This window comes from Erinaceus europaeus, chromosome 13 (assembly GCF_950295315.1).
Source record: "Erinaceus europaeus chromosome 13, mEriEur2.1, whole genome shotgun sequence".
Classification (NCBI taxonomy): Eukaryota; Metazoa; Chordata; class Mammalia; order Eulipotyphla; family Erinaceidae; genus Erinaceus; species Erinaceus europaeus.
Genome location: NC_080174.1, coordinates 30,308,911 through 30,324,208, shown reverse-complemented (window position 1 = coordinate 30,324,208; position 15,298 = coordinate 30,308,911). Strand labels below are relative to the sequence as shown.

General features: G+C 39.5%; 1 protein-coding gene across 1 annotated transcript; it reads right to left on the bottom strand.

Moving 5' to 3' along the window:
• Positions 1-13,486: 13,486 nt before the first annotated feature.
• Positions 13,487-14,984, bottom strand: HTR1E (5-hydroxytryptamine receptor 1E). The gene has a single exon (XM_007530636.3). The coding sequence runs from the start codon at positions 14,804-14,806 to the stop codon at positions 13,709-13,711; it is 1,098 nt and encodes a 365-aa protein (XP_007530698.1). The 5' UTR covers positions 14,807-14,984; the 3' UTR covers positions 13,487-13,708.
• Between the last annotated feature and the right edge of the window lie 314 nt (positions 14,985-15,298).

Here is a 15,298-nt window from a genome sequence, read left to right as displayed (position 1 = left end):
TAGTGGGGGTTGTATTGTTAAATGGGAATCTGGGGAATGTTATGCATGTACAAACTATTGTATTTACTGTTGAATGTAAAACATTAATTCCCCAATAAAGAAATAAATTATTTAAAAAAAAAGAAAAAGAAAATATGTACCGGGAAGTTCAATAAACTGAAAAGACTTGAACCTACATAAACTGCATTGACTGCTTCAAGGGAGTCACTGTACCTGTTTCAGAAGTTGATGTGTCAGAGACTCAAGAGTCTTGAATGGTAGGACTTCTTTTAAAAGAAAGAATAACATGCAGTTTACTTAAAGAAATGGTGGTTGTTTGTAATGGTAACTTGCAATAAAGGAGACAAGAGTCTGGGAATAGTCCTACAATTAAACCCCAAGAATCTGAGGTGTAGTTTGGAAACTAAATGTTGTCTGGGATTATGACAAGGATTGTCTGGAATTATGTTTAGGTGGCATAGTTTCTCAGAAGCTGGAATTAATTAAGTTTCATTCTTGTTCTTTTTTTGTAAAAATTTTTTTTTTAAGAAAGGATAAATTAACAAAACCATAGGGTAGGAGGGGTACAACTCCACACAATTTCCACCACCCAATCTCCATATCCCATCCCCTCCCCTGATAGCTTTCCCATTCTCTATCCCTCTGAGAGCATGGACCAGGGTCATTGTGGGTTGCAGAAGGTGGAAGATCTGGCTTCTGTAATTGCTTCCCCGCTGAACATGGACGTTGACTGGTCAGTCCATACGGACTGTAGGGTGGGTCTCCAGGGAATTGGAGGTCCAGGACTCATTGGTGGGGTCTTCAGTCCAGGGAAGCCTGGTCAGCATCCTGATGGCATCTGGCACCTGGTGGCTGAAAAGAGAGTTAACATATGAAGCCAAACAAATTGTTGAGTAATCATGGACCAAAAGGTTGGAATAGTGGAGAGGAAGTGTTGGGGGGGTACTCACTGCAAACTCTAGTGTACTTCTGCTTTCAGGTATATATTTTGCAGTAGTTTATGGATACGTGTGAACATATGCTCTCTCTCTCACAGAACCTGGTTTATATCTAGGTTTTGGGACTTTGTTAGAAAGTGAACCACATGGGATGGAATTAGAGAATATCGTGAAGGAAAGGTCTCACCCAAATAATGAAGCTGAAGGGTTGTCATTCCACACGTGAAGTCTCTGGACACAGTCTGAGCTGAAGCATGTAAGGTGGCAATCATTGCATTGATTAGGTTGCGATTGGCAGATGCAATATTATTTGATATGGATTGGGAGAGGCAAGTGGGAAAGTGGGCCCTATCCTAACGTTCCTGGATTGCAGGAAAATATAGGCTCTATAGTGGAGATGTGAGGTTCCTGCTGTCTTAGGGTTCAAAAAGACAATGAATAGTTAATGTTATCATCACATTATTTGGTAATTGAGTTAACCTTGAAAAGTCCTTTTGTTAGGGTTTGTTGTATAGTACCCAGTATCTTGTATGTAGCTGTGCCATTGGTTGCTTCTGATCTATTTGGTCTAGGCTTTTGAGAGAGTCTGCATATCAAATACACAGCCTATATATTAAAAAGACAGTCTGTGTTTTAAAAACTTCAAGACATACAATTAATTTCCCCCCTTTCATATTAATTAACTAGTGATTTATATGACTACACTTTACTAGGAGTGTACATAAACACCATTCCCACCGCCAAAAGACTGTGTCCCATCCCACTCACCCACCCCCACCCTCCACTGGCCCAGGAAGATGCATGTCTACCCCTCACCACAGGGTTTTTACTTTGGTGCCCTACTTTCAATTTAGTCAGATCCTGCTTTTAGTTTCTCTTTCAGATCTTCTTACGCAACTTCTGTTGATGAGTGGAATCATCCCATACTCATCTTTATCTTTCTGACTTAGCTCACAACATAATGCCTTCTAACTCTGTCCAAGATGGGTCAGAGAAGGTGGGTTCATTGTTCTTGATAGTTGTATAGTATTCCATTGTGTATATATACCACAACTTTCTCAGCCACTCATCTGTTGTTGGGCACCTGGGTTCCTTCCAGGTTTTAGCTTTTATGAATTGTGCTGCTATGAACATAGGAGTACACACCTCTTTTTGGTTGGGTGTTATGGAGTCCCTGGGGTATAACTTCTGGAGAGGAATCACTGGATTATATGGAAGGTCCATGTCTAGCCTTGTGAGAGTTTTCCAGACTGCTCTCCACAGAGGCTAGACCAATTTACATTCCCACCAGCAATGCAAAAGAGTTCCTCCTTCCCCACATCCTCTCCAGCATGTGCTGCTGCTGTCCTTTTTGATGTATGCCATTCTTACAGGAGTGAGGTGGTATCTCAATGTTGTCTTAATTTGCATTTCTCTGACAATCAGTGACCTAGAGCAGTTTTTCATGTTTGTTAGCCTTTTGGATCTCCTCTGAGGTGAATGTTTTGTTCATATCCTCTGCCCATTTTTGGATGGGGTCATTTGCTTTTTTGTTGCTAAGTTTGCTGAGCTCTTTATATATTTTGGTGATTAGTTTCTTGTCTGATGTATGGCATTTGAAGATCTTCTCCCATTCTGTGAGGGGTCTCTTTGTTTGCTTAATAGTTTCTTTGGATGTGCAGAAGCTTTTCAATTTGATGTAGTCCCATTGGTTTGTTTCTGCTTTAGTCTTCCTTGCATTTGGGTTTGATTCATCGAAGATGTCCTTGAGGTGTAGGTGGAAAAGTGTTTTACCAAAGTTTTCCTCTAAGTATTTGGTTGTTTCTGGTCTAACATCAGGCTATCGGGAGGGGCTGGTATGTGGAGATCGGGTTATGGGAATTGTGCGGAATTGAACCCCCTTATTCTATGGTTTTGTTAATGTCTCCTTTCTTAAATAAATAAAAAAAACCACTAGGGGCCAGGTGTTGGTGCTCTTGGCAGAGTAGGCTTGTGCAATGCTTGAAGATCCAGGTTCAAACCCCTGTTGGGTGAGAGTCACATTGGTGAAGCAGTGCTACAGGTGTCTCGGTTCTTTCTCTCCAACACTCACAACTCTCTTGATTTATGTCTCTATATAATAAATAAATAAAATAATTTTTAAAAAGAAAGTAAGTTAGGAGGGTATCTAAGTCTAAGTAGAAACTATTTGATTAGGTATTTTATGGTGTCTTTTTTTAGGCATTTCTACTTGCTTGCTGCATTTGTTGACTCACTGAAAACTATTGTGCACTTTTACTTTAAGCTATCTATTTTTTCCTAACTTATGGATACATGTGCATATGTACTCTATCTCATGGGCCCTGGTCTATATCTAGGTTTTGAGGCTTTCTTAGGAAGTGCACCAGCTGAAATGGAATTAAAGAGTCCTATGAGCTAGGAAATGTTTCACCAGGGAAACTGGAGGGTTTACATTCCATGCCTGACGTCTCTGGACACAGTTTGAAGTGAAACAGATTGAGGTGGTACTGGTTGCATTGATTAGGTTGACATCAGCAGATGCAGTATCAATTGGTATGAATTGAGAGAAGCACCCAGGAAAGTGAGTCCCACCCCAGAGGTTCCAGGTCGCGGAGAAATATGGGTTTTGTAGAGAATGGGGAAGGATCTTGCTGTCTTAAGGTTTAAGAATGCAATAGATATTGTTATAAGCAAATTGTTTGGTAATTGGGTTAACTTTGAAAATCCTATTGTTAAGATTTGCTGTATCATACAAGAACTCACATCCTTTTTTTCCTTTTTATTAGATAAGACAGAGAGAAATTAAAAGGGTGGAGGAGGAGGAGAGAGAAAGGAGAGAGAAAAATAGACACTTGTAGGCCTGTTTCACCACTTGGAAGGTTCCTCTCCTGCAGGTGCAGTGCAAGAGTTTGAATTTGGATCCTTGTTCTTGGTAATGTGTGTGCTCATCTAGGTAAGCCAGTGTTGGCCTCCTTGGGGGAGTTTATTTTTTCAATATATATCAGATTACCTCAAAGTACATAGTGTGTAGATCTTGGACCACTGTCCAAGTTCCTCCAATCAGTCGGCTGTAAACAGGGAGTGGGAGATAGTGCCACATGTTGGAGTAGCCTTGAGGAATCACCTAGAGCTGCATTGTCTGCAGGATCTATGCTTTGTGACAGCTTGTGTGTAGGCAAGGCAGGCATTGTAAAGCAAAACCTATTTAGTATACAGACATATTTTACAATCTGAGCACTGATATTTCGATCACGAACACAGTAACACCTACATGCATAGTGCACCCTGTGCTGCATTTATAATTGAATTCTCATAATCATTCAGTCAATGACATTTGGTCTATAACAAACTCACTTTTGTTTCCTTACTGAGGTTGAACATTCTCCTTTTGTTTCTTTGTGCATGTGTGTGTAATTAGAAAGGAAAGCCAGGTCTTAAGTTTTCCTTAAAAACTGACCACTAAGAGTAAATCCAGTAAGAAAAAAAAAACTGCATTCTGCCTATAAAGAATAATAGTATACATGATTTTAAAAATCTTATTTACTTTTATGAAGATCTTTTGCATAATCATTTTGCTATTTCCGAACCCAATAGTATATATCAATTTATCTGTTTGTTTTTGCCACTCAGCTCTGGCTAATGGTGGTGCTGGACATTGATTCTGAGTCCTCTGGTGCCTCAGGCATTAAAGTATGTCATTCTGCCAATGGTTCTATCTCCCAGTTTGCTATTATTATTACTATTAAATATTTACCACAAGGATTATTGCTGGTGCATGGTACCTGCATGACTCCACTGTTTGCAGTAGTTAATTTTTTTTTTAAGATTGAAGTGAAAGACAGGAAAAGATAAGAGAGAGAGAGAGAAAGAGAGAGAAAAGGGGAGGGGAGGGGAGGAGAGGAAAGGAAGGGCTGAGAGGAGAGGAATCTGAAACATTGATCCAAGGCTTGTGTAGTTGTCCTGCTATAGGTACAGACTGGAGTTGTGGACCTGAACCTTGTGCATAATAACATGTGTGCTTTGCCAGATGAGTCAATACCCACCTTGTGCTTACATTGATTGTTTTTATTATTCTCTCTTTGCTATTCTGTTCCCTTCTTCATCCTACCTCCCACATCCTACAAAGTACTTTTTTTTTTTTTTTTTTTTTTTTTTACCAGAGCACTATTCAACTCTGGCTTGTGGTGGTGCAGGGGATTGAAACTAGGAACTTTGGAGCTTGCAACTCTGTTTGGTGCATAAGTGCTTCATACATCTGAATGCCTAGTTTGTGTTCTTCTGTCTTAGAGAAATACTCTTGTATTTCTTCTGTCCTTCAAACCTAACTTAGAAATCATCACTTAACTGAGTCATTTATTTATTTTCTTATCTTTTATTTCCTTTTTCTTTCTCTCTCTCTCTCTTTTTTTTTGCCCCCAGGGTTATTGCTGGGGCAATGTGAATCCACTGCTCCTGGAAGCTATTTTTTTCCCTTTTGTTACCCTTGTTGTTATTGTTATTGTTGTCATTGATGCTATTGTTGTTATTGTTGGATAGGACAGAGGGAAATCGAGAGAGGAGGGTAGACAGAGAAGGGGAGAGAAAGATAGATACATAGAGAACGGCTTCACTGCCTGTGAAGCAACTCCCACCTGCAGATGAGGAGCCGGGGGCTTGAACTGGGATCCTGATGCCAGTCCTTGTGCTTTGTACCATGTGCACTTAACCCGTTGTGCTACGGACGGATCCCTTCCTTCATTTCCTTACTGCGTGTCTAACCATGATTCAGAAACAACTGGAGTCATTGGTCTACTTACTATTAAACTGCTTTTCAGTCTAAATTTTTCTCAGACATCTGGTTTAAGCATTACTCTTTTTGATATTATTATAAATTGATTTTTCTTAAATTGTTCCCTCATACCATATAAACTGAGCATTTTGTGTGACTTTATTTCTAATACCCATATTGTGATACATTCTTCTCTTCTCTTCTCTTCTCTTCTCTTCTCTTCTCTTCTCTTCTCTTCTCTTCTCTTCTCTCCTTCCTTTCTTTCTCTTTCTCTCTCTTTCTAGGACAGAGAAATTAAGAGGGAAGGGGAAGATAAAGAGGGAGAGAGTGGGGGACCCGTTTTTACTAATTATGAATTGTCCCCTTGCAGATGGGGAGTGGGGGATTGAACATGGTCCTTGTGCATGGTAACATGTGTGCTTAATCAGGTGCACCACTACCTGGCCTTTGATACATTTTTCTTCAAAGACCCTCCTTCCTCTCCATTTTTTAGAGCTCCTGGTGTGACCACTTTTCCCCTCTGATTGTAAAGTGCAAAGTGCTGTCCTCTCTCTCCTTTCTTCTGTACTTCCCAAGCAAAGGCAATGCTACAGTTCCCTTGAAAGTGCTGTTTTATCCAAATAGAAAACAACATGAAAAATTTTCTTTCTACAAATCTGCTAAGATGTGGGTCTCACTTTTCTACCTGGATTATAGGCCCTCTTCTCCCTACTTTTCCCCTTACAGAGACCCCAGGGTCTAGGTAGTGTCAAACTCGAGGCAGATGTGCACTTGGTGTTTGTAGACCCTAAACCATCACCAATATTATCTCCCAGTCTCTCCCATTTCCATTTCTTCTTTCTTCTACTGCATTCTTGACTTCTTTATATCTTTGTTCTTATCTCTCTTTTTCCTTTTTAATAAAAATATTTATAAGGGGATGGTGAAATATCTCATTTGGATAGATTTAGATAGTGTGCTTCTTTGCTAGGAGTGTGACCCAGGTTTGACTATGACCCAAATGCATTGAAAGAAACTTTGGTGCTGTGGTTTCTTTCTTTCTTTCTTTCTCCCTTCCTTCCTTCCTTCCTTCCTTCCTTTCTTCCTTCCTTCCTTTCTTTCTTTCTTCCTTTCTTTCTTTAATTCCTTCCTTCCTTCCTTTCTTTATTTATTTCTCTTTCATTCTCACTGTGCCTGTCTCTACCTCAGGCTTTTTATAAGGGCCAGAGATGCAGGGTGTGTGCCTTACTGTGTATTGAGCCCAGGTCAAGCCCTGGCACCACATCAGTCGTACCTTCCTGTGCTGTGATATTTCTCCTTTACTTTATCTCTGAATGAAAACAACACAGTAGCACTGGGATCGGGCCTGCACGAAGACCCAGTTCAGAGAAAATTATAATCTATTCATACTTGTAACAGATGGCTGGCTAATCAATGACTGCCAGTTACTGAAAAGTCTGCCTTTATTTCCCACTTCGTGCTGCTGTTTCTTTTGTGGTATTATCATTGTCTTGATGCCCCAATTTCCTTTAAAAAATTAAAGGCTTAGTGACTCCACTTCTATATGAGAAGATACTCTTCTTATCCACTATATACTTTTAATTGCAAATGTATTTACGCCTGTAGATAATGTGTCCATTTAAACTAAATTCAGCAGACACATACATTATCTAAATTTATAAACTGAATGCCACTATGGTAATGCTAGGAATTTTCAGAGGGCCAGCATTACTTTTATGAAGCCAATTTTCCCTCAGAGTGATTTTTCTTCTATCTTGAAGGAAATGATTTCCAACCATTTTTATGTCAAGGCTGAAACCTGTTCTGTAGCCCATGTAGGCTTTTTGAATAGAGAGGAGGTCTCCTGGATAATCAGAGATCCCAGGAACAGCTTAAGTCTTCCTTCTTACCATTTGAAATATAACCTCCTTCTACTGACGGGTGCCTGGGATTATCTTCAAATTCTAAGTCGGGAGGTAAGACTATTACAGTCTTTGTAAGCCTTTCCATCAGTGAAGGAATATGTTAGACCTTTGAAGCATCAAGTCTGCTCTCAAAATAACTGAATAAACTTCAGTTCTGTAGTCTCTCTCTCTCTCTCTCCTCTCCTTCTCTCCCCCTCTCCACCCTTGTCTCTTTATCTGAAAAAACTTACCTGGAGAGGTGAAGCCAGATGACAACAAATGTGTTTGTACTTATCACTGATGCTACAGACAAACTATAATATATCCTGGCACCTGAGTTCCTTTTTAAATTTTATTTATTTATTTTATTAATGATTTAATAATTATCAACAATGTTGTGGGATAAGAGGGGTACACTTCCCTACAATTCCCACCACAAGAGTTCCATTTCCATCCCCTCCATTGGAAGCTTCCCTATTCTTAACCATCTGAGAATATGAACCAAAGATCTTTGTGGGGTACAGAAGATGGGAGGTCTGGCTTCTGTAGTTGCTTCTCCACTGGACCTGGGTGTTGACAGGTCTATCCATACCCACAGACTCTTCCTATATTTCCATAGTGAGATAGGGCTCTGGGGAGGTGGGGTTCCAGAATTCACTGGTGAGATCATCTGCCCAGGGAAGTCAGGTTGGTGTCACGGTAGCATCTGCAACTTGGTGGCTGAAAAGTATTAAGATAAAAAGTAGAACAAATTGTTAAATAATCAGGAACCTAAAGGTAATAATATAGCAGGTGAGATTTGGGGTCTTCATGTTGGAAGAAGCTGAAAACTCTGTTTTAGGTATATTCCAAGGGACTCATGACTTGACTAACTTCTGCCTGAGCCCAACAGCTAACATGTAGGTGGCTGGAAGTATTATCTGGGAAGATGGTGTCAGAGTTGGGAATAGGATTAGAAAGCTGGATCAGGGTAGAGAGTAGCTCCCAAATATAGGAAATGTACGTAAATATCATTAACTGTAAAATAAACCCTATGGATCTGATGTAGGATCCATATCTACTTGTACTCAGCAGAGGACCCTGTGTAACCTCTGTATCCCTGTCGGTCTGAGCTCAAATTTCATGGTCATAGCTAGGAACATCCTAGGCTGCATTCATTTCAGGACTATTCTTCCTTGAGTAGTATGGTATATTGTTCCAGCCTCCTTTCAGAGAGTAGGGCATTGTTCTACATTGAGGGCAAGGTCCCTTAGAATTTATGATGTTGCTCCTGATGGAGATGACCAGTGATGGTGCATAGAGGCATCTGTTAGAGATCTAGGCCCATCATATCTATGTGGGAATCCCAGGATTTCCTGACTAGGGCCCTAGATGATGGAGTGACCTGGTAGGGACCAAAAAGGTCATCGCTAAAGTGTGCTGGTCTCTGCCCTTATCCAGCTCTTATATTCCTTACTTTATCTGACAGGGTTAGGACTTAGAGTGATTGAGGGAAGTGAAATAGGGAATAGATAAGGAAGGTTTCTACTTATATATACTTATATATAAGTATTTATTCTACATATATAAGTATATAAATACTTATATATAACTATTTGCTTAAGTATTTTGTGGTGTCATTTTTTAGGTCTTCTACTTCCTTGCTGCACTTTTGAGTTCCTTTTCTTAATGACCTCTTCAATTGTTGTGAAAATTTATTTAAAAAATATATTTATTTATTTATTATTGGAAAGAGACAGAAAGAAACTGACAAGGGAAAGGGAGATAGAGAGGGAAAGAGATGGAGCGACACCTACAGCACTACTTCACCACTTGTGAAGTTTCTTCCCTGCAGGTGGGAAACCAGGGGCTTGAATTCAATTCCTTGCAACACTGTAATGTGTGTGCTTAACAAGGTGTGCCACCACCTGGCCCCTTGAATTTCTTTTTTTTTCTTTAAAGCTTTATTGAATAATGTATTACAGTATGTTTTCCTTTTTTTTTTTTTTCACCACTACCATCACCAAAGGTCTGGGTTCCTATCCTGTCCTTTAAATAATGTAGGAAACTATTTAAACAATGCATATGTCATCCTACCCCTCACTTTGATGTTTGATATATGCAAATTTACCTTGGGTCTCTGATATGTTCATTTCATAAATACCATTTATACCAATCTTAGTCTTTAAATTTTGAAGTGATTCCTATCCAATGGTAAATCAACAATAGATTGATGTTGGCATTCCTGAGCTTCTCAAAAGATGGTGATATTTGTATTTTGAATGAGTAAATGTTTTCCCATATGAACTGACATTAAAGAGATATCAAACCTTTATTTAAATGGAATCATATCCTTCTGCAACTCTTTTTTGTCTTGCTTAATACGTTTTAGAGATTTGCCCATGATAAAGCTTACGTCATACTGTGTCATGTCAATAGTCCCCAATTCATTTTGTTTCCTTCTTAGTAGACATTCTGGTTGCTACAGTTTTCACAGGTGTGAATTTCTCTAGGGGATATAGTCAGAAATGAACTTGCAAATCTTAGGGGATGAATATCTACTTTATATAATATTGGAGTGGCATTCTTTTAATTGCAAGCCCTATTTAGCCTCCCTATCACTTATTACAAAATGAAATTAATGTTCTCCCTTGAAACAGCTAAACATGCCCCCACACACATTCCAAGCACCTTTTAAAATGACTGTGAAGCTCAGGCATTTTCCTGTCCCATTAATCACTTTGCTCCATCTCCTGCTGAGAAAAGTTGATGATTTTTAGCACATTGCCTGTCACTTGAAAACAAAACACAATTTGATTCCATTCTCATATGCAATGTTTATTGTTTCCCAAGCACTTTCAATTTAAATAAACACCTTTCTTTGTATTTTGATTGTAGTCATATAAATCTTTTCACTATTTTCCCTGAAGTTCTCACTGCTTTCAAACATTATACATAAGGAAGTAAAAATTGTGTGTGGAAGATCTTAAAACCTAATCAAACACACATTACTAGATTAAGACGAATATGATAGCTGAAACTGTAATGACTTGCTGGTAACCAGCACAATTGTTGGACATTGCTCTGGAATTTAGCTGGTTCGTAGTAATCAGAATGTGCAAACTAAAGTTCCTAAGTACAGGAAGCCTATACAGTTACCTAATGCAGATAGTCGCTCACCTATTACAGCCAAATCACATAGCAAGTTTAGAAAGGAGTGCCTTATTCCCACTATTTCTTTCATGACTTAGTATTACTATTTAGTACACATAACAAGACCTGACTTATTAGTTAATGGGATTGATTTAAATATTACCACTGTGGTTTACTTTTACTTTGCTGATGCTTGCACTAAAAAGCTGACCATAGCGGAAGATACTGTTATTTCATTCAAGTTTTAATTTAAAGGGTCAGTTGTGGTTGATATCAGCTCACACTATTGGTTAAATGAATGAAACAAATGACACAATTTTTATTTTCCAACAGGTTTGATTTACACTAGGAAACATACAAAATCTTTGCTAGGGGCAGAGGTAGATGTGAGAGAAATGTATTTAATTAGGACTTATTTAGTAAATTAGGAATATTTTAGTTAAATTAGAAGAGATGATAATGCTTTTGCTCTTGAGATGCCCCTCTGAACACCACTATGTTCATATGATGTGTCTGGCAGGGATACTGTGACAGAGTTGTAGGTGGAGGAGACCAGAGGTAGGTGGATCAGGTAAGAAGAGCTAGTTTAGGTGGAAATATCAAATTATTAGAGAAGCAACAGGATGAAAGGACATATGCAAACACTTCTGTAAAGACAAGTAAATAAGATTTTTAAAGACTTTCTGGGCATGAGAAGTGAACTATAAGTATGAGATTTATCTACTATGAATGATAATAGTATGGTAATCCTGCTACCTGAGACAGAGTAGACTTGAGTGTGGGAAATTGATTAAGAGTTTAGTTGTATTTGAGGCACAATTGGATTGTTACTAGGGAGATGTTCACGAGATATAGTTCATGGGACTGGAGTTTAAAGAAGAGAGAGCTGAGCCAAAGACTTTTTTTTTAATATTTATTTTCCCTTTTGTTGCCCTTGTTGTTTAACATTGTTGTGGTTATTGATATCATCGTTGTTGGCTAGGACAGAGAGAAATGGAGAGAGGAGGGGAAGACAGAGAGGGGGAGAGAAAGATAGACACCTGCAGACCTGCTTCACCGCCTGTGAAGCGACTCCCCTGCAGGTGGGGAGCCGGAGGCTCGAACTGGGATCCTTACGCTGGTCCTTGTGTTTTGCCCCATGTGCGCTTAACCCGCTGCGCTACCGCCTGACTCCTGGCCAAAGACATTTTCAATGAGATAAGCCAAAAAAGACAAGATGTTCTCACTCACAGGTGGAACTTAAGAAACAAGAACAAAGAGAATATACATAAGCTAAAACTTGGACTGGATGTTCTGTGATACACCAAAGCAAATGACTCTGGGGAAGGAAGGGCTGAGAAAGGTAGAAGGGGACTTAGTGTCTTGGTGCATGAGGGTGGAAAAGGACCTAACATGGGGGTGAGAGTGTTTTTTTCCAGACACCTATTACAGGGAGATAAGAAATTCTACTCATGTGTCAACATTTATGCTGTAAACCATTATCCCCCTAATAAAATGATAAAAGGGGGAAATACAGTTGTTAAAAAAAAAAAGAGCAGTGGAGGCAGACTGAGATAGGGAGGCAAAATGAATGGAGTTAGGAGAAAGGTAAAGAAAGACTTGCTGGAGAAGTAGAATCAGAAGACAGTAGTGCTAACATCCAAGAGACTTGAGTAAATTGATAGGTGTGATTAAGAGAAAGGAGAGAAGGCATGAAAGCAACAGAAAAGAGAAAGAAGGAAGAAGCAGGATTGCAGAAAAATTGAGACGGCATAGATTTAAGGACCAAGACATAAGGGTAGTGAATTGGGGACATCAGTGTCTTCCCTGGAGAATAAAATAATAGAAAGAGGCTATAAATAAGATACAAAGAATGGAGTGAATAGTTATTCACTTGAGTATTCAAGGATTCACAAATTTCCAGCCCTTTGTGCTGTCACTTGACATAGTAGTGAACTCCTCCATGTGACCAGTCACTGCGGGCCAGTTCACACACTATGCAGACTCAGGTCCAGCTTTTCAATCTCCCAGACCAAAAGTGAAATCTGGCGTGAAAGCCACAGGGATTCCTGAAGATACAATTTCATACTCATTTTTCTGATAGATGGCCTCTGTAGTGCATATAGATTTTAACTTTTCACTTTCTCTAAGAAATTTGTAACAGGTAATTTAACGACATTTTCCACCAAAGCTAAATAATAGATTCTCTCATTTGATCTTTGCATCTCATTAAACTTCCTAAAATTTTTCCTCATGTATACTCACCCTAGTCCTTCTGAGTGAGGTATGTACTGGGTACATAACAGAAGGTGAGGAAACCCTCTACCCTGTCAAGTAATAGTGCAATGCATTGAACAAAGTGGATTGCACTGAGTTTCTTCTTTGTTTATGTTTTATATGCATAGTCAGAGACTTGGGAAAGTGCCAGTTAATTCACTCTAGATTTGTTCAGAAAGTGAAGAAACTTATTCCAACAGCAACTAAAAATGACATGCCAGCTTTTCTATATGTACTTGATAGGAGTAGGCTGACTACTTTTGAGCTGTAAGCAGTAATGACAGCATACCTTTCTTAAAAAATGCTTATGTAGTCATGCAACTTCCACTGGAGTTTGTATGCATATAGAGCCATAACCTCTGATTTAATGCCACCTGAAGGCAAGTTATCAGATACTTGATTTCTATGTAGTAAGAGAGTCTGCAATTTATTTTGTCATTCTTTAACTGCAGGGTAAACTGAAATGGTTAAAGAAATCTTACTCTTTCCTTATTATTACTTGTATGAAATTTCTGGGGTTTTTTGCACGATAATATTTATTTGCATTTATTTACCACAAGTAAGACCAGAGGTAGAAAGCAGCACACTACATAACAAGCTGAAAACAAAATAGAATGTAATGAACACAAATCAAGACTGCATGTACTTAAAAACTCTTCTGAACTGATGACATTCATGAATAAATGGCACCCCTTAATCCCATCCACTCACTGGGCAGGTAAAATTCATGCTTTTTTTTTTATTTTTATAACTTATGCATGTTCTCGGCACCTGATGAGCTTTTTAAAAGCCAATTTAAAGTCTTCATTGAAACTGGTATAGAGCAGAGGGTTGATCAGAGAATTAACATAACCAAGCCACGTTAGAAAATCATCCACTTCTGAGGACACAGTATGGATGCTAAGACCCACAATCAACTCTTTGATGAAAAACGGCAGCCATGACAAAATGAACGCACCCAAAATTAGTCCCAGGATGCGAGCTGCTTTGCGCTCTCTGGTACTGGAAATTTGCTGACGCTCTCCTGGGTGATCTAGATCATTGTCGAAGGGAGGAATCTTGATGGAGTTGTGGATCTTTTCGAACTCCATGGTGGGGTCTGAGGTGGAGAAGTCAGACACACAGAAAGTCTGTGTAAGTTTACAACTTGCAAAGGAATTTTGGCTATCTGTGCTTCTGTTGCTCAAGTGCCGACTAGATCCCCTTTTCTGGTAGAGGCTTTTGGCCGCATGGTATATTCGGTAGTAGAGAATGAGTATCAAGGTTAAAGGGATATAAAATGCGCCAAATGTGGAGTAAATGGTGTAGATGACATGGTCATGCTGGATGGTGCACTGACTAGGAGGTGGGCTGAGTTGGCGATGACTTCTCCAGAATAGAGGGGGCATAGAGATAAAGATGGAGATGGTCCAGACAGTAAGGACCATCAGACCAGCCCTCTTGGCAGTCCTCTTCCTGGCATACTCAATAGCATTGGTGATGGCCCAGTACCTGTCCAGGGCAATCACACAGAGATGGAGGATGGAGCAGGTACAGCAGGTCATGTCTACACTCAGCCACACCTCACAGATGAAGTACCCCAGCTTCCAACTTTCCATGACAATATACATGATGCTCAGGGGCATGACAAGCACAGCAACCAAGAGGTCTGTCACAGCCAGAGAACAGATCAGGTAGTTGGCAGGCTGGTGGAGCTTTTTGGTGGTGCAGATGGCCATGATCACAGCCAAGTTCAGCAACATGGTCAGGGTGGTGATGATTACCAAGGTCATGGAAATTAGCATCTTCTCAGTGACAGTCTTGGACCTGATGGCCACACTGTCTTCTGTGGTACAGTTAGTGATGTTCATGTTTGCTCTGTTTCAGTGCACAGTATAGTGAAGTTGCTGGTTATTTTCCTTTTGCTGGAAACCACTCAGATCTTAATGTCTCTCATTTGCAAGGAGGCTGTGATATCTTCAGCTGTGTGTTTTTTTGTGTTTCATTTTGTGTCAGTGGAGAGCACCACAGCATTTCTTCTGAATAGGGCAGCAGATATTCCTGGAAAATAGTATGCTACTGGTTAATGTATGAAAAAAACATTTGTAACAAGCTTTTCTATTTTCTGGAAGTCATAAAAATATTTTGGTAGTGAATTTTTTTATTAGTGATGTAATAATGAACAACAACATTGTAGGATAAAGTGACACAATTCTGTACATTTCCCTCCACCAGTGTTCCATATACTCTCCCTCCATTGGAAGGTTACTTATTTTTTAATCCCTCTAGGAGAATGGACCAAATATTTCTATGGGGCAGCAGGTGGGAGGTCTGGCTTCTGTAATTGCTTCTCCATTGGACAT